This window comes from Bombyx mori, chromosome 11, assembly GCF_030269925.1.
Source record: "Bombyx mori chromosome 11, ASM3026992v2".
Taxonomy (NCBI): domain Eukaryota; kingdom Metazoa; phylum Arthropoda; class Insecta; order Lepidoptera; family Bombycidae; genus Bombyx; species Bombyx mori.
This window is the reverse complement of record NC_085117.1, coordinates 7063074-7088457: the sequence shown is the minus strand read 5'-3', so window position 1 is coordinate 7088457 and position 25384 is coordinate 7063074. Positions and strand designations below refer to the sequence as shown.

General features: G+C 37.1%; 1 protein-coding gene across 1 annotated transcript in view; it reads left to right on the top strand.

Moving 5' to 3' along the window:
• Positions 1-25384, top strand: part of LOC101738384 (uncharacterized) — a 199715-nt gene that overhangs the window by 58407 nt on the left and 115924 nt on the right. The window contains exon 2 of the mRNA XM_021346668.3: positions 21433-21823. Coding sequence (XP_021202343.2) covers positions 21433-21823 — 391 coding nt within the window. The remainder of the gene's footprint in view (positions 1-21432; positions 21824-25384) is intronic.

Genomic DNA, 25384 nt, shown 5'->3' with positions numbered 1-25384 from the left:
GCGCCACCGTCTAACTGTACCCGTGCCCCAATTCCTGCGAAGGGCGAAACGAGATGCGTGTCGCACAAAATTAAAAACGTAAATAAAATATATAAAAAAAAAACCTAAACATTAATAAAGATATCGTGCTGCCAGCATTTAACGAAATCATTTCGTAACTTTTTTAATGTCGTAGGGCGCTATCTTTTGTTTTATGAACAAACAGGAAGTGCGTTTTCATTGTACTGTGATTTATGTTCATAGTAATTTTTACGTCTCTTTTGTAATTCTTATTGTTTTTTGGAACGAAGTTCCTTATGGAACGAGGCGGAGGGGTACCCTAACCGGGAAAAATCGTCCGTAACGTAAGATTTTTATTAGCAATGCACACAGTGTACGACTTAACTTTGTAATAACGTACAAAAAATAACATATTTTTATTATATATAATAATTTTTATACATCATTGTGAATAAAATAAAGTTGATAGCTTTGTAAGGAGTGGTTTTTTTTGTCGATAAAAAAATCATAATAAAACATGTATACCCGAATAATTATTTTCTTTATACCTCAAATAGAACTTAAAATTAATATTTTTATAATAAGGAACTTCGTTCCTATCCGGTGTTCCAGGACACCACACATCTTTTTTTTTAATTATTTTTTATTGCTTAGGTGGGTGGATGAGCTCACGGCCCACCTGGTTAAGTGGTTACCGAAGCCCATAGGCATCTACAATGTAAATGCCGCCACCCACCTCGAGACATGTTTTCTAAGGTCTCAGTTTTTACAACGGCTGCCCCACCCTTCATACGCATTACTACTTCACAAGACGTCCTACCGCCATTATTATTAAAGTTTAAAAAGCGGTATTCACTCTGTGATTTTTATATTAAGTTCGTGGCCTAATAAGTCTTAATTCCTAATATGATATACTACACAACGTAGTTCTGCGTAGACACAAGCAAAATTACGAAATCAAAACGTTACCAATCAAAGTAATAGTTAGTTTTAATCTTTTAGCAAAGCCATCCACATCAAAGCCAGCTAGCTATCTACACAGTCGACTCCGAAGTGCTTATATAATTAAGTGATTCTATTAATTGTAGGAAATGATCTCTATTCTAATCAGTTGATTATATGTACCAAAAGTGTGAGCATTTAACGGTAGACCGTGGTTTGGCTCTGCCCCTGGCATTGCTGAAGTCCATGGGCGACGGTAACCTCTTACCATCAGGTGGGCCGTATGCTCGTCTGCCTACAAGGGCAATTTAAAAAAACAAAACTAAAGAATAGGCATGACAAAGTTTTAATACTACAACCATGTTTTTCGATTTATATCTAAATTAGCGACCCACCCTCGCTTCGCTTCGAAAACTGTAATTTATTATTGATTTCTCCACTATTTAATGGCTGTTCTTATACATATAAACCTTCCTCTTCAATCACTCTATCTATTAAAAACCGCTTCAAAATCCGTTACTTAGTTTTAAAGATTTAAGCATACATAGAGATATAGGGACAGAGAAGGCGACTTTGTTTTATACTATGTAGTGATATAAGATCAAAAAGTATATATAAAAATGTTTGCAAATAAAACGATTCTTAAAAAAGAGCAGCTGTAAATCTTTAAAACCTCGAATGTTGCCAGGCCGTAACTAGTGGCCAAATTACACAAAAGATCGGTAACGGATACGGAATGGAGTTTTTTAAATTGCGAACGTTGCACTGTTCTGTGTTGCCAGAACGTTTGGAGTGTTGCCAACATGAATTCGGGACGACTTTGAATAAATGAAGGTGGATGAAAAAGATTTGTTGCTCTCGGCTATTATGTAGTGGACTTGTTCCAATTGCTTTTTATTTTTTTAATTGTTCGTGACAAATCAACGAATTTCTGAACTTACTTAAATTGCTCTTTTTAAACTGGCTCGCTACTGTCGTTGTAAGAAAATGAGAACAATTGCGAAAGTGTTATCCATTTGTCGCTACCTAACTTGCAGTATAGTCCTTAATTCCACAGAATATTAAAACATTGCCTGTTAGCTTCGTCGCTGGACTGGAAATTACTACAAATCCTACGCCTCCTGGCTGGGCAATGCTCGCCCACTTATCCATTATGTGAAACTGGAATTGTCTCCGGGCCACTAGTAATAGCTCCCTTCAAAAAAAAAGGAATTCACTCTTAAGTGCAATTATCATTGCAATCTTGTTTTAGGGGTAAGCAGACACCTTTGGCATTACCGACTTCCATATACGACAATGACCGCTCAGCACCAAATCAACAAGCTTATATACTTTTGATATTTACATAGCGTCAGCATCAGCAACAACAACTTTAATTAATGACATAAATGATAATTTAAAAAAAAAAGAACAAAAATACATGCGCATAGTCAAAATCATAAATAGCAGTTCATTTCTAAGTTATAACTAAACAGATATCTGCAAGAGCGGTCCCCCTCGGATCTGAATGAGAGAAATAAAGTAAGGCTCGTGAAATATTGCGTTACAGGTCCCTACTTTGTCTATTCCCCTTTACGCTTTCATTGTACCAACAATAGCTGTGTAGAGAAGGCTGGACGTTCATTTATTCAGTGTAGCACCGCTTACTTTGGAACTCGGCCAGATTTCACACTTTTTCGAACAAGCTATGAATTATAGAAGAGGCTCTAAAATGTTCAAAAGTACAAGTGAAATGATTTTATTGAAATGTTTTGTTTGTGTGTGTTTTTTAAGCTATGGCGAGGAGATAAACTCAAGGCCAAATTTATGTTAAGCAGGTCTTGGAGTTCATAGACGTGAGACTAATAGACCTTTCATGTGCAGTGGCATCCATTAGTCGGATAGCTTTTATTAAAGTTTCTAAAGCTACTTACAGTTTCATACAAAGTATAATAATAATGAGATTCTACACGACACTGTGGAGAGGTTCTGATTACATAACATACAAACTTAGCATAAGTTATTCTTCTGCTAATAATAAAAATTACTATACTTACAAATATATGCGATTTATTACGGACCAGTTTTTTTTTTTCTTTCAGTTAATGTCTCTTAACTACATAATCGAAGGAAATTTCAAAAAAAATGATTAAAGTCGACCATCAATTGACAACAAAACACTTTAAGAATCGTCATAATAATTAGGATTTAATGCCAATTTCCTAGCTCTTTCATATCGCCTGACCAACAAAATCACATCTTTTATATCTATATCCAATCTAACCACTTTCTCGTACATCTTGATATGAAAATGCAGTGTGGTAGTTCTCAGATATTGGTTCACTAACGTCGTATAAATCATCATTTGCTGCTGTTTTAACTGCCTTAATAAAGCGAAACAAAACCCTATTTTGTACTTTATATTGTCCCTATATTTCTTCCTCAACAGTTGCGCGTAGGGCAGCTTGTATCTCGTCTCGTAGATGTAATGCTCCATAAGAGCTAAAGTCTTATTCTTCTCAATCGAAATCTCCGTAATGTTATCGTCACTGAAGTATTCAAGTCTTAGGTAATTTTTTCCGGTATCTATTCCTTTTATCGCTTTCTTTCGTAGTTCATCGAACCTTCTAGTTATTTTAGAAGGATCGTCATCATTGTTGTTAAAGTTCGGGATTTGGCTTGATTTTTGATTCAATATTTTAGCTATTTTGACATTCATTCGTCTCATATTCACATCTTTAATTGTAATTTCGTCATTTTTGTTCCTTACTGTGTGCGGAGTAGCCGCTCGTATATTTTCTGTTGTTCTAATTTCTTTAAGCGTTCTAGGGTTTTGTGTGATCTTTCTTTTTCTTTCATTTTCTATTTTCTTCAGATACGTTTCTGGATTTGGGTTCGTCACTCTGTATACATCACCTAGTATGGATTTGAATATGTCATCGGCGTCTTCTTCGAATATTTTTTGTAATTGTGATGCTATCTGCGGTATGCACGCATCTGAAAACAACACTACACTACAGCTTGTTTGAAAACGACAAAAAATGTGACATGTTTTTTCACCGTATCTAACGAAAGTCGTACGCTGTTTTGTTATGAAGAATTGGATAGCCAAGCTCTTTTTTTTTTGCAAAAACTATTCAAGAGATTAAGAAACTAGTTGGCGATCCTACTCTGAAACAATTTTTAATTATTTTAGAGTCGTGAAACCAAGTAAAGCAATCACCCTAAATCGCCCTAAAATCAATATAGTACAGTATCAAAACGGTGCCGCAAATAACATAATGTTACTCACACGAAATAATGTAATACTGTATAAAGAGATGCATCGTTACAAAATTAATTAATTAAGCCAATTAAATACGGATCCATAAACGTTTTACGATTATTACTAAATGGAATTGCTCAATCGTTTCATTTATTATTCGAATCGATTGTAAATGTTTACTGTTTTCTTTTGTGCAGATATATTATTTTGTTTTTATAGCTAACTCACACTGACAAGTTGAGAACTCTAAAATATATTATAAATAATTAGAATACTTATGTGAGCTGACAATATATAAGGTTAATTTCAGATCTGTGATCATTTGAACTAGATTCGTGTATATACCGTCACATCAATAGCACGGCAAATAACGTACTTATTCTGCGATGTTCATTGAAATACAATCTACCGGTATTTGTACCACTATTCTGTCTATTTTTGGCCCGAAGCCGTCAAGCGATTGATTTGAGCGGTGGGACAGTGTTTCATCATCATCATCATCTCAGCCTGTCTGCTGTCCACTGCTGAACATAGGCCTCTCCAACTGATGTCCAGTGCGGCCGGTCCGTTGCCACCTGCATCCAACGTGACCCAGCAATTTTCACCAGGTCGTCGGTCCATCTGGTAGGTGGCCGTCCCACACTGCGTTTGCCAGTACGTGGTCTCCACTCGAGGATCTTTCTGCCCCATCGGCCGTCCGATCTTCGCGCTATGTGGCCAGCCCACTGCCACTTCAGCTTGCTAATCCTACGGGCTATGTCAGCAACTTTGGTTCTTCTACGGATCTCCTCATTTCTGATTCGATCTCGTAAAGAAATACCAAGCATAGCCCTCTCCATAGCTCGCTGCGCGACACTGAGCTTCCTGAAAAGATCCCTTGTGAAGCACCACGTCTCGGAACCGTAAGTCATCACTGGCAACACACAGTGGTTACACAATACAATAATAACTGTAACTTCGAGCTCAATATCTCGAGGTGGGTGGCGGCATAGACACTGTGGTATCTAAGAGCTTAAAACCACTTAAAACTAGATGGGTCGTGATCTCGTTCACCAACTACTAATACTACTACAACAACTTTTATTTATTGCTTAGATGGGTTGACGAGCTCACAGCCCACCTGGTGTTAAGTGGTTACTGGAACCCATAGACGTCTACAACGTAAATGCGCCACCCACCTTGAGATATAAGTTCTAAGGTCTCAGTATAGTTCCAACGGCTGCCCCGCCCTTCAAACCAAACGCATTACTGCGTCACGGCAGAAATAGGCGGGGTGGTGGTACCTACCCGTGCGGACTCACAAGAGGTCCTACCACCACTACTAGTACTAGTCTACTAATAAAAAAAAAAATGACAGTCAATTTCGTCGTTGTTCGAGTTAAGATTGCTTCGTTGCTCCGAATTTTAAGTCGCAATAAAAAACAGACCTGTTGGTACGTAAAATCGAGGATCAGTGAACACACTGTTGTTGTTTTTTTTATAGCACATATAAAAAAAAATCGTGTTAATCTAAATTATACACTATTAGTGGTCTCCCGGTAGTCGAAATTCGACTATAATTAATTGAAATTATAATTTTGAATATTATTATAGTTCGATTGTCAAAGACTATTTATTATACTTCTATAATCACAGATTCCGCCAAGACTACACTATAGAAAAAGAATATTATAGACAAACAATATTAATCTATTTTCTCAATTTGACCACAGACTTTAAACAGTAATAAAAGTTTGACTATAAACAAAGAGTTTAAATGATTATACATATGTGTCGTGTCAAATAGATGTTAGTGTGTGTAATGTTTTCTTTTATTGATTTAAATTATTATTTTTGCGTAATTAGAAAAAAAAGGCTTTCTGCACTCCTTTTCTATATTCTCTAGAAGTGTGGGAAATTTCATACTCCTCCGTCCGCGCAATTTTGGTAAAAAGGGATACAAAGTTTTTGCTTCACGTGTTATTAAATAGATATTGCTCCGATATGTCATCGAAATCTGTTCGGCAATATATGTGCGTGGTTAAATAATCAAACATCCCAAAGATGCCAACTTTGACATTTATAACATTAATTTAGAAGAGATCCCAATACCAGATGGACAATAAACTTGTCTGTCCATAAACTACACTATTTAAATACCCGATCGCGTCATACAAAGAATGATTCTGAAACGCACAAATTCAGGCATTTTATCTATGTGTATATTTGTGATTGGAGGGTGTTCATAACCGTAGCAGCGTTGTTTTTAGGTCAATCGATAGTTTCACCGTTGCGAACGGTAGATAGCCACTCTTCTGTTACTACCAAGGTAATCTTTGCAGGCCATCAATCCTACTAAATAAACTTAGGTACACGTCAATTTCGTGCTATCACCCTCTGAAGAGAATTCGCACGTGCATCTTGAACAAAAGTTCTTATTTTGATATGTCGAAAAAGAGTATCTTTAAGCGAAACTAGAAAGGGGAGGGTATTCAAACAAAGGAAAACAATATCAGCCAAATAGCCGCCACTGTTACGCTTGCAAGGACCAAATTATTTTCATGAAATTGTATGTCCTCGATATCTTCAAGAATTCCATCTTTGAAGTCTTGAATCGAGTGTGGGCCATTGTGATAATACTTATCTTTCACCTGACTTAAATAAAATAAGTCTAAAGGTGTTAAATCATGAGATCTCGGTGGCCAAGTATGATCGCCTCTTCGAGAAGTCAACCGATCAGGCGACACACAAAATATCGATGGTATCGTTACTTGTGTGGCACGTAAGTAACACGGTCTTGTTGAAAATAAGGGTCACCCAATATCTTCCACTTCCGACCATACAAATTCATTAATCATCGTTCGATAGAGCAATCCATTCACCGTGACAGATGTTCTAATCTCGTTTTAGAAAAAAGTAAGGTCCTATGACCCTGCCATACAAAAAACCATACCAAAGAGTTACACCTTGAGGACGAAGAGGCTTTTCAACTATAATTCTTGGATTTTTGGGACTCAAATACGAAATTTCTGCTAGTTAACGTAGCTAGCTTCCAGGTTGAAAATGGTCCTCATCCACTCGTGATGATTAGTCGATGAAATTTTTGAAGGTTAGTAGGCTGGAGTTATTTTGCTAACCGAACTTAGCTAACAGTGCAAGATCGTTTCTGAAACACTCAATTCGACAGATCTACGAATAATGGACAAACCTTAGTTTTTCTCAACACTATGAGCTACATCGGCAATATTAATAAATACCACGAATTTCTAAATTAAATGATGACAATTATTTATGTATTTTGTTTATTTTTAAGCTGCATGTAAAAACACGTTACAATGCTTGCATTAGATACAGACTACATCAAAGATCCACGGTCATTAACTGGATTCGTTCTAAACACGGAAATTTTGTTATATGAAATGTAACGATAAAACGATATCAACACCATTATTAGTCTTATCGCGTTCACGGAGAGTCTCAATTTAATTTCTGTGTAACGGCGCGAATTGATTTCATTGAATATCTTCGAAACGCCTGTGATGTTAAAACTCAGTCTTCTGCTATTGAATTTATTGCTTAATCTAATGTCTACATATTAGCGACGGTATTCTCCTTCACGTTGAGCTATTCCGATCTATCTATTTATTTTATTGATTCGTCTTGAATTAATAAAAATTAATTTAGACAAATAGATCATAAGTTTTTTTAAGCTTTTTTAAGCTCAACGGAGAAATCTTCAACCAACTTCAATTCTTTAAAGCCTCGGGCATACACAGACAGTTTAGTCATTATATTCGGTTTGGCAAACTTATGGCAGATCGATTTTGGGGTCTTTTCCAGTCCACGTTACACATTAGTTATTTTAAGCGGTAGGCAGCGGCTTGGAGCGGTAGGCAGCGGTTTGGCTCTGCCCCTGGCATTGCTGAAGTCCATGGGCGGCGGTAACCACTCACCATCAGGTGGGCCATATGCTCGTCTGCCTACAAGGGCAATAAAACAAATAAAAAAAAATAAAAAAAATACGACACGTTTTTTAGGCTTCATGGGATCTGTTACAGCAACGTTCAATATAGAACAGAATTCGTTAGATAAATGAATTTAGGTAGGTTTCTTAAATATCCTTAAGAAATTTATGATGTTATTCGCTCTTCACAATGCTCCAAGAAGGATGAAAAATAAGCAAGAGCTTTATTCCAAATTAGTTTGAAACTTAATTGAAATTATTCAAATTAAATTAAAAGTTTAGTAAGATTTTAATTAACCATTTAGGACGCTAGAATAGTCAGATCATCTATGCGTTCACACAAAATGAAAACTTTTAAACCTAGCTCTTCAGGTCTTCGTCCTCGTTTTTCGATCGAAGAAGTCTATTTTTAAGGCGTCAAAAAGTTGTTCAAATCTCCGAGGACATTAATTAAGTTAACGAAGTCGCCCTTAGCTACGGCCCTTAATTAATTAACTTCGACCACCTCACCACCGATACGAAACGGCATGGAATTTAAACGAGCTTCTGGAAAAAAATTAAGAGATTATTCGCTCGCCGCGTTCATCTAGGCACTTTTAATTTGAATGGCGTCCAATTAAATGGGCCACAAAATGGGTGTTACGTTTAGCTTTTTCATTTGCCAATCTTCCTGAGAAGAGAACTAACACTCATTGTTTCACTGGTGGTAGGACCTCTTGTGAGTCCGCACGGATATGTACCACCAGCAAAAAATCAAAAAAAAAAAAAACTAGCTGGACAGCTAGATCTCTCAGCACCACAGCTTAAGTTCAAATCGTATGAGCAACATCCTGCGGCACAGCCTACTCTCCCAAATTAAGCCGTAAAAAATTATGAGTCTTCAAGAAACGCAATAACTCTTCGAGTCATCCGACGCTTAAGAACGCTTCGTTAGGGCGGTAATTAAATTGAGCAATAAATTATAAGCTCTTGTTTCTTTTGGTTAACGGAAAGGGTGTGCAAGGAAACACAAAGCCCAATTTGTGGAATGGAAAACCGCTGTGGACTAATTTACCGGCGCCTATGACACATTTAAGGATGCGTTTTCAAAGAACGATACGGCCTTGTAGGCGCGCGGATAGCTGTAAGGAAAATATGTGATTTTGGTTTACTTTAATTTTAAAGTTTGCATTTTTGTTTACAGGCATATCTAATACACTATCAGCTACCCGTGTCCTGTAAACTTTCTTTAACATATTTTTTCACGAAATTTAGTTATGCTAATTCATTATCTTCATTCTCCTGCCCTTTTCCCAGTCACTTGGGGTCGGCGGAACATGTTTTCTCCTTCCATACTCCTCTATCATACACCATTTCTTCGATCCCTCCTTTCTTACGCATATTGTCTTTCACGCTGTTGAGGGTATATTGACAGTAATTAATAAACAGTTGTCAACGGTACTCTGAAGTTTCAATACACAACATGGTGACAGCGGTGATTTTTTAATCGTAAAAACTGTTTAAAATAATATTTAAGTGCATTATTTCGCGTTTAAGTGTCGTAATAAATACGAATTTTGTTTTTTCGTAATGGAACACGCCCGACCACCGTCAGAATTGAGTCTGGAAGGCAACTCCGTCAGCCGGGCTGACGCATGGAAGCGTTGGAGGAAACAATTTCATGTATTTTTGAAAGCATCAGGGGTGCATAAAGAAGAAGGCAGTGTGCAAGCCAGCTTGCTCATCAATTTAATTGGAACGGAAGGTTTCGATGTGTACGAGACGTTTAAGTTTTCAAATGACACTGAAAAAGATGACGTAACGGTTTTGTTAAAAAAATTCGACGAATACTTCGGCGTCAAACCAAATGTTACGTTGGCGAGATATAATTTCTACATGAGAAACCAGGAAGGCGGCGAGTCCATAGATCAGTATGTGACGGCTTTGAAACTGCTGAGCAAAACCTGTGAATTTAAAACCTTAGAAGACGAATTCATTCGCGATCGGATCGTATGCGGCGTAAAAAATACGATAGTTCGCGATCGTTTACTGAGAACGGACGACCTGACGATGGACAAAGCTATTAAAATATGCCAAGTCGACGAGGTATCGGCGGACAGCAGTCGCGTATTGCAGGAGTCGCGCGGAGCGAGCGCGGAGCCGGTGCGTGTGGACGCTGTGGGCGCGCGGGGTGGTGCTGGGCCACGTGCGGCGCGGGGCCGAGCCGGCGGCGCGCGAGCAGCTCGCGGCGGCCGCGGCGGCCGCGGCGGTCACCGGCTGCGTGCGGTCCCGGATGGCGCGGGGCGCCCGCCGCCTCTTTCCAGTTCATCTGCGTCCAGTACTTGTCTCAGGTGCGGAGGTCCGTGTGTTAGTTGGGCTGACTGTCCTGCGGTCTCAGTGCAGTGTTATGTGTGTCAAAATTATGGTCATTTTGCAAGAATGTGTCAAGTACATAAAGGTGTAAAAAAGTTATATGATATCGGTGTTCTAGAGGACGAAAATAAATACGAGCCGGAACTGGACGATGACTGGGAGTCGTTTTATATATCTACTTTAATTGATGGTTCCAAAATCGACTCGGTGTCGCAGGATTGGTTTGAGGTCCTCCGAGGAGAATGGGGCTCGGAAAATTTTAAACTAGACTCGGGTGCAGATATCAATGTCTTATCTTTTAAGCGATTTGTGCAGTTAGGCAATAACCCTAATAACATTGTTGTAAATCATAAGGTTAAACTGCAATCTTACAGTGGCGATTTCATTCCTATTAAGGGAATTTGTAATATTAAATGGTGGTATAAAAATGTTCAATATGATCTTAAGTTTGCGATAGCTGATATTGATTGTCAAAGTGTACTGGGACTGCAGGCGTGCTTATTATTAGGGTTAATAAAAAGAATTCACGATATAAATTTCTCTAAAAATAGTGATTTGTTCACTGGGTTAGGTTGTTTACCGGGGGAATATCATATAACGGTAGATAGGGATGTGACGCCGGTGGTGTGCGCTCCGCGGAAAGTACCGTTAAGCCTTCGTGATAACTTGAAGGACGAACTCGATAGAATGACAGAGTTAGGTGTGATTAGGAAGGTGACTCATCCGACACCTTGGGTCAACTCGTTAGTAGTAGTGGCCAAGACAAATGGTAAAATGCGCATATGCCTAGACCCGAGGCCTCTCAATAAGGCGATTCAACGTGCTCATTTTCAACTACCCACCATAAATGAGTTGGCTACCAAATTGAATGGGGCTAAATATTTTTCGGTATTGGACGCCAATTCAGGATTTTGGTCCGTAAAGCTAGATAAGGAGAGTGCCGATTTATGCACATTTATTACGCCGTTTGGGCGATATCAATATCTAAGATTACCGTTCGGACTGAACTGCGCACCGGAGGTATTCCACGCTAAATTAAAACAATTGTTAGAAGGTTTAGACGGTGTTGAGTCGTTTATTGATGATATTATTGTCTGGGGGTCCACTAGGCGAGAACATGATGTAAGACTAAATGCGTTATTTCAAAAAGCGCGAGATATTAATTTAAAGTTTAACAAAGATAAGTGTCGCATTTGTGTCGATGATATTTGGGACATATTTTTAATAAAGACGGAATGAAAGTAGATACGGAAAAAGTGCGGGCTGTAATCAATATGCCGGAACCTACGGATTGTAAAAGTTTAGAAAGGTTCTTGGGTGCAATTAATTATTTATCAAAGTTTATACCTAACTACTCGCAACACATATTTCCATTGACTAGATTATTGAAAAAAGATGTCGAGTGGTGTTGGGAAATAGGTCACAAAAACGCTTTTGATAAATTAAAGAAACTGATATGCGAGGCTCCGGTTTTATCGTTGTTTGACGTAGGCAGTGAGGTATTGTTGTCGGTGGACGCGAGCAGCGTCGCACTTGGCGCGGTGCTGATGCAGCGCGGCCGCCCGGTCGAGTACGCGTCGCGCACACTCACCGACACACAACAGAGATACGCTCAGATTGAAAAAGAAATGTTAGCTATTGTCTTTGCTTGTGAAAAATTTCACCAGTACATTTATGGAAAAAGGTATATAGTCATAGAAACTGACCATAAACCTCTTGAAAGTATTTTTAAAAAGCCGCTCAATTCAGTCCCAGCACGCTTGCAGCGTATGATGTTAAAATTACAAGGGTACGATCTGAAAATTACTTATAAACCGGGGAAGTATATGTATATACCCGACACGTTATCACGTGCGCCTCTTTCGGATTTATATGACGATAAAATTAGTAAGGCAGTATTGAACCAATTGAAAATGGTAATTAACAATGTACCGATGTCTCAAAGCAAACTGACATTAGTTAAGAAAGAAACTAGTAAAGATGAGTATTTGAAACGTTTGTTAGTTTACATTAATGAAGGTTGGCCCGTTCATAAATATAATGTTGATAGTGATTTAAAGTATTTTTGGTCCATGAGAGACAAGCTGTACTCTGTTGACGGAGTAATTTTTAAAGATAAACAGGTATTGATACCTAACTCGCTTAAAACTGAAATGTTAAAAATAATTCATGACGGCCACCTAGGGATAGATCGTTGTAAAAGACGCGCACGTGAGGTACTGTTTTGGCCGGGTATATCGAATGACATAGAATCATATATTAAAAAATGTAAGGTTTGTCAGGAGAATTCAAATAAACCAAGTAAAGAGCCCATGATTCCGATAACTGTTCCGAAACTGCCATGGAACAAAGTTGGTACCGATCTATTCGAGTACGGAAAAAAACATTACTTGATTTTAGTGGATTACTATTCGGGATTTATTGAAGTCTCACAGTTAAGAGATACGTCGTCAAACTCTGTTATAAAAGAATTAAAACAGAACTTTGCTCGCTATGGCATTCCGGAAACGGTTGTTAGCGATAACGGTCCCCAATATTCTTCTCGAAATTTTAAAAAGTTCGCAGAGGAGTGGGGCTTCAATCATATTACTTCATCACCGTATTACGCACAATCAAACGGCAAGAGTGAGAGGTCAGTACAAACTATAAAGAAAATGTTAAAAAAATCAATAGACAGTAGAACAGATTTTTATTTGAATCTATTGAGCTATAATAACACGCCGCGAGAAAATTTGAATTCTCCCGCACAACTGTTAATGGGACGGAGATTAAATTGTAGATTACCAGTTCATCCAGATTTGTTAAAACGTTATAATTGTAATGATCAGCAACAGCATAAAACAATAATAGAAAAACAATTAAAAAGTAAAATGTATTATGACCAACATTGTAAAGAGCAGCCGGAGCTAAGTGTCGGCGATGATGTAATTATGTTAGAACATAATAATGAACGAATGCGCGGCACTGTCGTAGGCAAGGCATCTGCACCGCGTTCATACATTGTAAAAAACAAATTAGGTATATATCGACGTAATCGCCGACATTTAATTAAAAATATGCCTGATGAGAAACCTAATGCTGTGGAAAAGCTGAAGAATGATCGGCGCGGCACAATAGTGATCGTATCAGACGAGTCAAGTGGGGGAGAATATGAGATGAGTGTGGATGAGGATGGTTCAGTGTACGAACCGAGTACTTTGTCATCACCTTCATCACCTCATATTTATCCGCCTACTACTCGTAGTAGAACTAAGCAGAATGCAATTAATAATAATTAACCTCTGATTTTATGTTTATCTTGTAACACACTTATATTGTAAAAGGGGAAGATGTTGAGGGTATATTGACAGTAATTAATAAACAGTTGTCAACGGTACTCTGAAGTTTCAATACACAACACACGCAATCCATTAATTTTAGGTCTACCTCTTCTTCTTCCTTAATTATGAAGAAAAAAAGTGTGTGTGTCCGCTCCGACGCACGACTGGAGTTTACTGGATATAAAAAATTAAACGAAACAATACGAGAAATAGTTCTATATTACGACAACACGATACACTACAGATTATTAACAAATTAACGAGACACAAAACAAACGACTAACAAATATATGAAAATACAATAATGAGAGAAACGCGCGATCAGTACGAGGCTTTGTGGCGGACTGCCGGCGCAGCAGCCCGGCGTCACCTGCAATAACGCGGCCGCGCGTTGGCTCCTGATTGGCGCGCGCACGCATCACGCAATCAGGAGCCAATCAGGCGCATAACGCATTTCGTGTGACATGCTAGTACGATTTTGATTGGCGCGCGCACGCATCACGCAATCAGGAGCCAATCAGGCGCATAACGCATTTCGTGTGACATGCTAGTACGATTTTGGTCCCCATAATTTTCATACCCCGGGCCTATATATGTAAATCGATTCTAAAGGAGTAAACTCCAAAAATGTCCCTAACGGACACTGAATAGGGTTATTCGGTTTTATAAATTTTTTGAAGGGCAAGGGAAAATCATTTTAACTACATTAAAATCCATAAATTAAAACATAAAATCGAAACTATTTTAAGATAAATGATTAAGTAAGATAAGTACCTAATCTATTTATTTTCATTTATATTTATTTCAAATTATTTATGATTTATCAGCATTTTGTCGCAAAATAAAGCAACAAGCAGCTTAACGAAACATATGAGTATAAATAACATAGTTTAAGCTGTGATCTAATATTACATATATTGCATAAATTGCCATCTCATAATTTATGTTAAACAGACTTCTTTTAAACGTAAAAAAGGGGTAAATACGACCTTTTAATATTGAGAAATGTACACTGCAATTTTGAATACCGACTAGTTCATACTCCAAGCTTCATTTTCCACTACAGAAGAGGCAATAGTCGTGCAAACCGTACCGTAAGGGTCATTGTTTGTAGCGTATACGGAGGAATCGCAAATCGTATCGACCGGCAATGCTCATAAAAATACCACGTTCGATGGGGTTCCTAACTGACTAATACACCACTTTAGATTTTAACGATTCAGGAGTGTGCCAGTGATAATTTTTTTATATATGGTTTTATGGGTGGACGAACTCACGGCGGCCCACCTGCTGGAAGTGGTTACCGGATCCCATAGGCATCTAAAAGGATAACGCCGCTACCCACCTGAAGACATGAGTTCTAAGGTCTCAGTTTTTATAGTACATTCAAACGGAAACGCATTAGACGAAATGCACAAGGCGTAATGGCAGAGTCGTGGTATCTACCCGTGCAAACTCACATGATGTCGTACCCACCACTTATAAAATATAAAATACGTTTAATCTATATATTAATACGTGAAGTAAAAATTGTGTACCCCTTTTTACGAAAATTGCGCGGACCGAGGAGTATAAAATTTCCCACACTTATAGAGAATATAGAGAAGGAGTGCACAATGCTAATATTTTTTTTAAATAATGCATAAAATATACATTAAATCAATAAAGAAAACATTACACACACTACCATTTATTTGACACACACACGCATGCATACTATTTGCTTATTGTCAAACTTTTCTTATTGCATAAAGTTCACGGTCAAATTGAGAATAGATTAAATATTGTTTGTCTTTGTTAATATTTGTCTAAAGTGTAGTTTTGGCGAAATCTGTGATTATAGAAGTATAATAAATAGTCTTTGACAATAGAACCATAATAATGTTCAAACGTATGATTTCAATTAATTATTTATAGTCGAATTTCGACTACTGCGGGACCACTAGTATAAATAAAATAGAGTCCTGTGGTAATTGGTTAAATTGGGCAAGCTAGCGCGACTCGATTTTAAACTGCCCGTCAAATTATTATTAGTTTTGTATTGTCCTTGTAGGCAGATGAGCATACGGCCCACCTGATGGTGAGTGGTTACCGTCGCCCATGGACTTTAGCAATGCCAGGGGCGGAGCCAAGCCGCTGCCTACCTAAAGCCTACCTATGTCTACTATAAACGATATGTGTAATTTGAATTACCACCAATACTATTCTTAGAAGCAAAGGTAGATATTGTAATGCTCAGAGCATTCATCACTAAGTAATTCATGTGTATGGTTCGGATGTAATCACTCGCAGTAATTACATTCCATTGAACACGAGGTATTTCCACCACATATGTATATGTACCTTAGTTAACACATCTATTATTGTAGTTTAGTTATTGAACAAGCCTTTGATTGCTTAGCGGCAAAAAGAGGCCCCTCGGCGGTTCATGCCCTTGAGGTATCCCATACTTTTTTTATATATTTTTTATTGCGTAGATGGGTGGACGAGCTCACAGCCCACCTGGTATTAAGTGGTTACTGGAGCCCATAGACGTCTACAACGTAAATGCGCCACCCACTTTGAGATATAAGTTCGAAGGTCTCAAGTATAGTTACAGTTACAACGGCTGCCCCACCCTTCAAACCGAAACGCATTATTGCTTCACGGCAGAAATAAGCAGGGTGGTGGTACCTACCCGCGCGGACTCTCAAGAGGTCCTACCACCAGTAAAGTCTCAAGAGGTCCTACCACCAGTAAAAACTATTTATTTACTATAGTTATCCTCAAACTATTTATATAAAAGAAGCCTATCTTAAAGATGGTCGGAATGGAGTTCCTTTTGCTATATCTGTTTTGTGTTTGTTTGTATTAAATAATGATTAAATGAAAAATGAAGTCTGTATAAGACAATTGAACGAATCATAATTAGGTGAATAAATGTGAATAACGTTGGTATTGGACATAAATTAGAAAAATATTAGTGGAAAAAAATATTATCATTACTTTTTTATTACTTATTATAAATAAATTTTGCGGCCTGACTGGCATTGCTGACGTCCATAAGCGACGGTGTCCATTCACCATCAGGTGGGCCGTATGCTCATCTGTTCTGTCTGAAAAGGGCAATAAAAAACATATAAAAATTGTAAAGTTTTAACGGTTTGTTTAAAGGTCTGTAACTGAAGTAAGCTACAATGTTTGTGTGTGTATTACATTTGGTTTGATCAGGATATTTATTATGTATGTCATAAAATAAAATTTTCACGTACTCACTTAAAATTTTCTCTATTCTCTTTAACTTCTGAGAAATCACTTTCAAAACTCTTTTTTTTTTAAATGAAAACACAGACTTTGACAAATAATTGAAAATTGAAAAAAGAACATAAGAATGTATATTATTATAAATATAATTAGTTGTGAGCCCGCACGATCTATGCTATATGACTTCGCCTATGACTACAGCGAAACAGATATCTTCCCCGGATTGAAGGGCAGGACGGCTGTTATACAAAAATTTAAACGGCGGCTACATGTGTGTTGTGATATCCACAGACCCCGGTTACCATTTCACACCAGGTAAGCCGTGTGCTCTTGAACCGGTCTACAAATAACAAAAAATTACAAGGAATTTCATTTTAGTTCAAGTTTATACGATTGTAATGTCTATTCAATAAGAAATCCTTATGATAAAGTTGCTGTGAAGTATTATTATCTCAAGAGCTTATTGAGAAAGGCATGTTATACAATTCAAATTCAAATCAGATTTTCCTTACGGCCAAAAATAAACATACTTAACGTAAGTGAATAATAATATCTGTTTATACTCCTAAATTTCTTGATAGCTTAATCATTTTCATAATTTTCACGATCAGGATTATAATTTTATTATAATAATAAAAACCGCTGAATGTAGAAATTGATTAATTACTGAGGGCAGGAAATATTGGGCGCATACAACAATTATGGCTACTTATGCCGTGAAAAGTCGTGGTTTGATTTAAACGTCAAATTTCGTCGTTCAAAAACGTCAAACGTTATTTTTATTTAATTCCGAGTATTTTCATATTTATCTACCTTTTAAACCTTCTTTGGACATCCACAAATAATTCAAGACCAAAATTAGCCAAATCGGTCGAGCCGTTCTCGAGTTTTAGCGAGACTAACGAACAGCAATTCATTTTTATATATATAGAAGATAATTAAGCTCTAGAAGTATGAGATTAAATTTTTAATTACATTCACATCAAATCCTGTTCCGCCATTTTTACATGATTGAGCAACAAACACAAAAAAAATACAAAATTTCGCATAAAAATATAAAGTTTATATACAAAGTATTATAGCAGAGATATTGAAGTATAGATTAAAACCACATCTTTGGTTTACCAAACTATTTATTACATCCATATAACTAAAACTTGTCTAATTAAAATTCAATACGTCTCGCTCGAAATATTATCCGCAGTTGAATATTCGAAACTGCTATAACTCTTGGTATTCAATAACTTCTTAAATAGTTTATTTATTAATAATTTCACTCCCAAAGGATTTTCGTGTAGTCAAAAACGAGATCGTGTAACTTAAGGACTTGTCAAGTATTTCTAGTAGTTTATATTGTCTAGTAGTAGATATATTTTGTATCTAACTATTGTTTTTTTAACTATTATTTGTTAATCAGCTTAGTATCTAATTATTGTTTTTTTTAATGGCTTGCTGGTGGTAGGACCTCTTGTGAGTCCGCACGGGTAGGTACCACCACCCTGCCTATTTCTGCCATGAAGCAATAATACGTTTCGGTTTGAAGGGCGGAGCAGCCATCGTACTGTAAAAATTGAGACCTTAGAACTTATGTCTCAAGGTGGGTGGCGCATTTACGTTGTAGATGTTTATGGGCTCCAGTAACCACTTAACACCAGGTGGACTGTGAGCTCGTCCACCCATCTAAGCAATAAAAAATAAATTAAAAAATAAAGATGAACATATGAAGATAAAGATGAAGAAAAAGAATATGAAAGATATGAGCTTCAACTTTCAATCACATTGTGATGGAAATGAAAATGACTTTTTAGTCTAAATATTAATATTTGATTTTAAAAAAAACAAATTAACTTTAATAACTCATTTACATTATTCTCTGACAATCCTCTACATTTTTTTGGAAATTTTCGACGAATTTTGGAAGTGGTCAGTTTTCGAACATAATTTTCCGTTGGTATTTTTCATTTACTTCGAACGTTTCCATGCCTGAAAATGTTCTGTTCATTCTGAAAATATTCTTACCTCTGAAACTAGAACGCAATTGAAATAGTCAGAGGAGAGGTACCTACCCACACGAGTTTGTAATACTTTCTACCATCAATATGTTATTCTTAATCTACCCACAAATTACACAAAAGGCAGCTTCTAACTTAAAATAAAACAAATGTTTATAAATAACCGTTCACTGCATTGGGTCCAACATTTGATCCAATGTTCCAGGAACTATAAATTACATTATTATTGTTAACACACGAAGCTCCCACGTCCAACCAACGTGACCTTGTCCAATCTAAACATACATTTCGGCCATCAATATACCGCGGCCAGTGGCTGACATCGGTAATAGCCTCTTTTGTGGACGTTTTTGGGGCAATGCTCAGTTTCCGTCGCTTTCTACGCATCCGGACCGGACGGAGATTGACTGACAGATCCTGGGGCTCAACGCGGTGTTTTAGCACCTATTATACGTGGAATAAAACATTCAAAACAGGACAAATCCTTTTCGCACTTTATATTGTATATATATAATAATATATGTAGATGTATTTGACGAATCTCGTATGTACAACGTAGTAAGTAATAAATGTACCCTTATGGGTTTTTAACTTTCAATTATATGTGTGCAAGTCATAATTTTTTTGAGTTTTCTTCATTTTTTTTGTTTTTAGTTTCGTTCTAAAACATCATGTGATACAGAAACCCCTCTTTCTCACTTTCTCTCGCACGTCACGATCCCCAAAATTGAGGCATACGGCGCAAGAAGAGGAATTTTAAAAGAAAAATTTAAAAAACATCTAACGTTGAAATAGAAATTGAATTTGGTATTGACAAAATTGAATTTGATGTTTATAAAATTGAATTTCATATTTATAAAATTGATTTTAATGTTTATAAAATTGAATTTGAAGTTAAAAACCTCTGTTTATAATCTTGGTGGTGAAGAAATTTTGACACATTATTTATAGAAACGTATAACTACTTCATGACAGACACAGGAACTATAGTGACAATGCAGGGGTTTTTCTTTTTTTATTTCTTTTTCAAATTCGATTGTATTCGATTGATAGTTTACTTAGTCTTTTTACTTTTATTATTTTTACTATACTAGTATTTTTTTTTATATAAGTAAAATAGTCATGTTATCATTATCTTATTTATATTTATTATATTGAAGAGATCACTTTAATCCATGTCATTTTAATCATGTCATTTATATTTAATATTTGTGCATTTATGTTAATTTAATTGTAAAATTATTAGTGTAAAATACAATAAAGCGTCTCTAGTCTATTCTGCTCTACTATAAATATTCCTCTAAAAGTTACGTCTAAAAGTTCATTAAAAGCTTTGGAAAAGCTTTTTTAAGCTTTTTTTTAATGTAACTGTAAACAGTTTCAGATATCCGTTACGACATAAAGATTTTTTTCTTCTTTGTTCTTTCAGGCACGGTCCAAATCGCATACAAACATAACCTCCTCCCAGAGGGATAGATTTTGATGATTTTTTAAATGTTTGAGCGGTTCACGTTTTAATTGAGCCCAATAGACGAACTGGGACCTAAGTTTATATACTTCACTTACGGGATAGGAAAACAGTCTTGAGCGTTTTAACGTAACATTTTTTCTCATATTTATTTTTTCCTGTTGAGAATTCTATGAAGGAAGCTTTAACGTTTGATTGGACGTATCGATTTTCGGAAAAATTTGTGCGGAGCTTTCACATGATTTCATATAAATTAAACGTGAAAGCTCGACGCTTTAGACAGAATCTTGATGTTTTACGTTTCATTAACGATATTCAACTTACTGTTTGAATTCCGATTTACTTTGATACGACCAGTGTTCGTTCTCATTGGCGTGATATATTAAATGATATTATTAAATGATATTATTAAATGATATTATTAAATGATATTATTAATTGATATTATTAAATGATATTATTAAATGATATTATTTGTAAACTTGTGCGTCTGCTAGTACGATGTACAACAGAACAATGCCCCTACTACGGACCTCTGCTATATGCTTTGCTGTATGCTATATGCCGCTTTACTGGTGGCAGGACCTCTTGTGAGTCCGCACGGGTAGGCACCACCGCCCTGCCTATTTCTGCCATGAAGTAGTAATGCGTTTCGGTTTGAAGGGTGGCGCAGCCGTTATAACTATACTGAGACCTTAGAACTTATATCTCAAGGTGAGTGGCGCATTTACGTTGTAGATGTCTATGGGCTCCAGTAACCACTTAACACCAGGTGGGTTGTGACTCGTCCACCCATCTACGCAATAAAAAATAAAGATTCAAAACTGTGGCGAAACTACTAATTAGAATTCCTCGCCTTAGTTTAAATGCCCGTAAAAAAAAACACTCACAGCGGTTTTTCCTTCCAGTCCACCTCCAGTTCGAAGAGCAAATCCTCCGAGACTACGTCCTCCACTCGATCGTGAACAACTTCATCCGTGGGAACTTCACGCCCACTTCGTACGCTGAGCAGCCCTGTGACGACCAGACCCCCTACTTCCAACCAAAACGCTCCAGAAGCGAACGCTCCAAACGCACAAGAAAACACCGCGACTACAGCAAGTACTACTTCAAACCAAAGATGAGGAACAAGAGATCTCTGTACGGGTTGAGGCGGGTCAAGAGTGTTAGATACAAGAAACGATTCTTGCCTTCAAGGGTGATCAGTGGACCGCTGGAGGGTCGGAACGGTGTGCTGCTGCAGTGGACCCTCACTGATGCAGTCCACTTCGACAGCGAGGAGACTAGTGTTGTTTTTAGGTAAGTTTAACGTAATATTATATTTTCGGTATTAATAATAATAATAATAATAAATAGTGAGAAAGTTCCTGCAGCTTGAAGAAAACCAAACTTAATAAACGTAATAAAAACTAGCACATTAACTCATAGCTACTACTATGTTACCGGCATAGTTCTACCGGCTCTGTCGACAGACTGAACTGAGAAAGGGGAAACGAAAGGGAAAATAATAATAATAATAATTTATTTACTACATAAACTCTTCAATCACGACTTATTTATACTATTTACATGTTTAACAAATTGAGAGATTACGCAGATGGCATCAACAATACTATAATATTAACTGATGCTCACACTAGGCATAGCCTGTATCGTGAGGACCAAAACACGATTTATCTCAAAACGACATCACTATTATTAATAATTATTACACTTAAAAACATGCGTTACAAGATTTGACATACTCGTATAATAGAAAATTTGAGTAATAAAAATAACACATCAAATTATTAGAACGGTAATAATTAAGAAGTGATTCTACAGGAATCTACGTCTCTGAATCGAGAAGATTTCAATCAATCCAGTTCCTCCATTAATTCATGAGCACTGTGTCTTTAAATCTCGAATAACAATCGACGCGTCCTGACGACGCTTGGGAATTAAATATGCGGAAATGCCGCCACCTATCTTGGAGACATGAGTTCTACGCGGCAGTCTTAACAACCAATTATACTGGTATTGCGCAATATTGCGAATTGGGCAATATTGTTGTCTACTTAGGGTTAATATTGAAGATTGTGCAATGATTCAACGAAAGCTTGGACTAGTTTATATTTTATTGCACCATATTTTTTCATTGCATCGTGTAGGGTCAGTATTGCGCAATATTTTTCAGTCTCTGCTTCGTCTTGACAAGGTGTAGACGTATGCGACTGAACACGAAAAATTGTGCAGTTCGTATTATTGTACATATTATTATTCACAGTACAACGGCTACCCCACCGTTCAAACCGCCCACAAACACAGCTCACTGAGTTTTTCGCCGGATCTTCTCAGTAGGTCGCGTTTCCGATCCGGTAGTAGATTCTGCGAAGCACTGCCCTTGCTAGGTTTAGTATTAGCAACACCCTCTGGTTTGAGCCCCGAGAGCTCACATACACGCTAGAATAACGCCGGTATAGTCTCTCAAGGCTAACAGCATGGGTAGGATTAAAAAAAGTTCAAACCGAAACGCACTAATGCAGAAATAGACAGATTTGGACTACCTAACCGTGCGGGCTCACAGATACCTTACGGCTTCAGTTTTGTGAGATGTATTCGGAAGTGGTTCAAGAACATTAAGGAAAATTGTTACCTACTACAGAAATTGAAACCCGATCACATACGGTCATCTGACCCTAAACGACAATTAATCTTTTTACGGAAAATTCGAAAATTGATATACAAGCTTGTTCTTTACATAAATATTTTCTTGGCGGGGGAATCAAACCAACGACTCTCACAACAGCAGTCAGAGCTACCATCGGATCGTTCGCACAATTACTGTCGATGCCCAAGCATGAGAAACACGCGGCCCGCGGGCGGCTTGCGGCCCTTCCAAGCATTTCTAAAATTGAATTTATTTTATCGACTTTCTCCCATCAGTTCGTTTTTCTGTTATTTTCTTGTTTGTTTTTAAAGTTTCGGAAATTATTAATAAGAGGTAAACAACGTGCGGCCCGCCAAAAAATATTTGAATTTCAATTGGCCCATTGATTAAAAAGTTTCTCGCCGGATCTTCTCAGTAGGTCGCTTTTCCGATCCGGTGGTAGATTCTGCGAACCACTGCTCTTGCTTGCACTGCTCATACAGCACGAGAAACCGTTTTAACTCTACAGAAACTACAATTAGAAACTATTAGTCACCCTTCGTATTTGTCAGACCTTGCTCCAACGGACTGCCATTTTTTTCGTGATTTGGAGAATTTTCTACGTGATAAAAAAATTTCTTTCCAGGAGGCAGTACAAAATGCTTTCACACAGTTTGTAGAATTCAGATCACCAGAGCTCTATCGCAAAGGCGTAAATGACCTTCCTATTGGATGGCAGCAATGTATAAATAATTTAATAATGGTACATATTTTGATCAAATAAATATGTTAAATAAATAAAAAACGATTTCAATTTTTCAGTACAAATCGGCAATTTAATACTTTAACCGCTAATATTAGCAACGTCGTCAGGTTAGAGCCCCGTGAGCACACTCGGTTACGCTGACATAGCCTCTAAAGACTACCAACTTTGGTAGGAAAAAAAAACTTACACTCTTTAGCGGTTAGAGCGAGAACGTTTCCCTTACTCACTGACATTTTGGAAACGAAAACAGATTCATCTTAATTATAAAATAATAAAAGCCTAATGGCTCAGAAGAATTCAAAGGATCTCTTCGGCTTCTTTTTTCCCTCCAACCTTTTAAATATTTAGATTTTATTCGTTACATTTATTCTGTGTGTTTTCATTTTTATTTTTGTATATCTGTTTTAGAATTTGAATAAGAGAATTAATTAAGCTTGTTGATTGTGTTAATAAGACTAATGAGATTAGTGTCATTGCCGTCTTCTTTGATTTTGTTTTGGTGTCGCTTTTCAATAAATAATGAACGAATTTAACGTAGAAGAGTAGTATAATTATCCATATTTTTGCGCGTAATTTACTTCCACGTAAAGAGCATAATATAAATATAACTTCGTTAAAAGCTACTTTTATGCCTTAGAATATAGAAAGGCCCATTTCATAAGAAGGTACTCACTGAGAGATATTTGTATTTTTAATGTTTACATGAGCTTTTTATTTTTTTTATTGCTTAGATGGGTGGACGAGCTCACAACCCACCTGGTGTTAAGTGGTTACTGGAGCTCATAGACATCTACGACGCAAATGCGCCACCCACCTTGAGATATAAGTTCTAAGGGCTCAGTATAGTTACAACGGCTGCCCGACCCTTCAAACCGAAATGCATTACTGCTTCACGGCAGAAATACGCAGGGTGGTGGTACCTACCCGCGCGGACACACAAGAGGTTCTACCACCAGTAATTACGAAAATTATAATTTGCAGTTTCGATTTTTATTTCACGATGTTATTAAGATGCAGAAAGATACCCTTCTCCCATGACGTTTATAAATGAAATCAATCGCTGAGTGCGATTTCCGGGATTCCACTTTTCAACAGAAATACTGACTTCTAAAGCAAGAAGCCTATAAAAACCACACTTTCCGTGCCCTCGCAGATGAACAGCATGACAACTCGACAGGAGCTATGAGCAGTCATGAACACATTTAACATAAATAATCTACTATTTATTAAGAAATTGTGTCTTAAAACAAGTGATGTGTTTTAGATATACGTAGAGTTTGTAGCATTAAAAGGAAATGTTTGTCAATTCAGCCTGTTAAAATAATTTGAATGAAAAGCAAAGGGCTGTTAAGTAACACTCTAAAGGCATCTTTGCAAACTAAGCCCTTTAGATTAACTAACAAACCGTCCCCTTAAATTCTATACAAACGCGAAACTGCCACAAGTCACTCAGCCCGGACCTTTG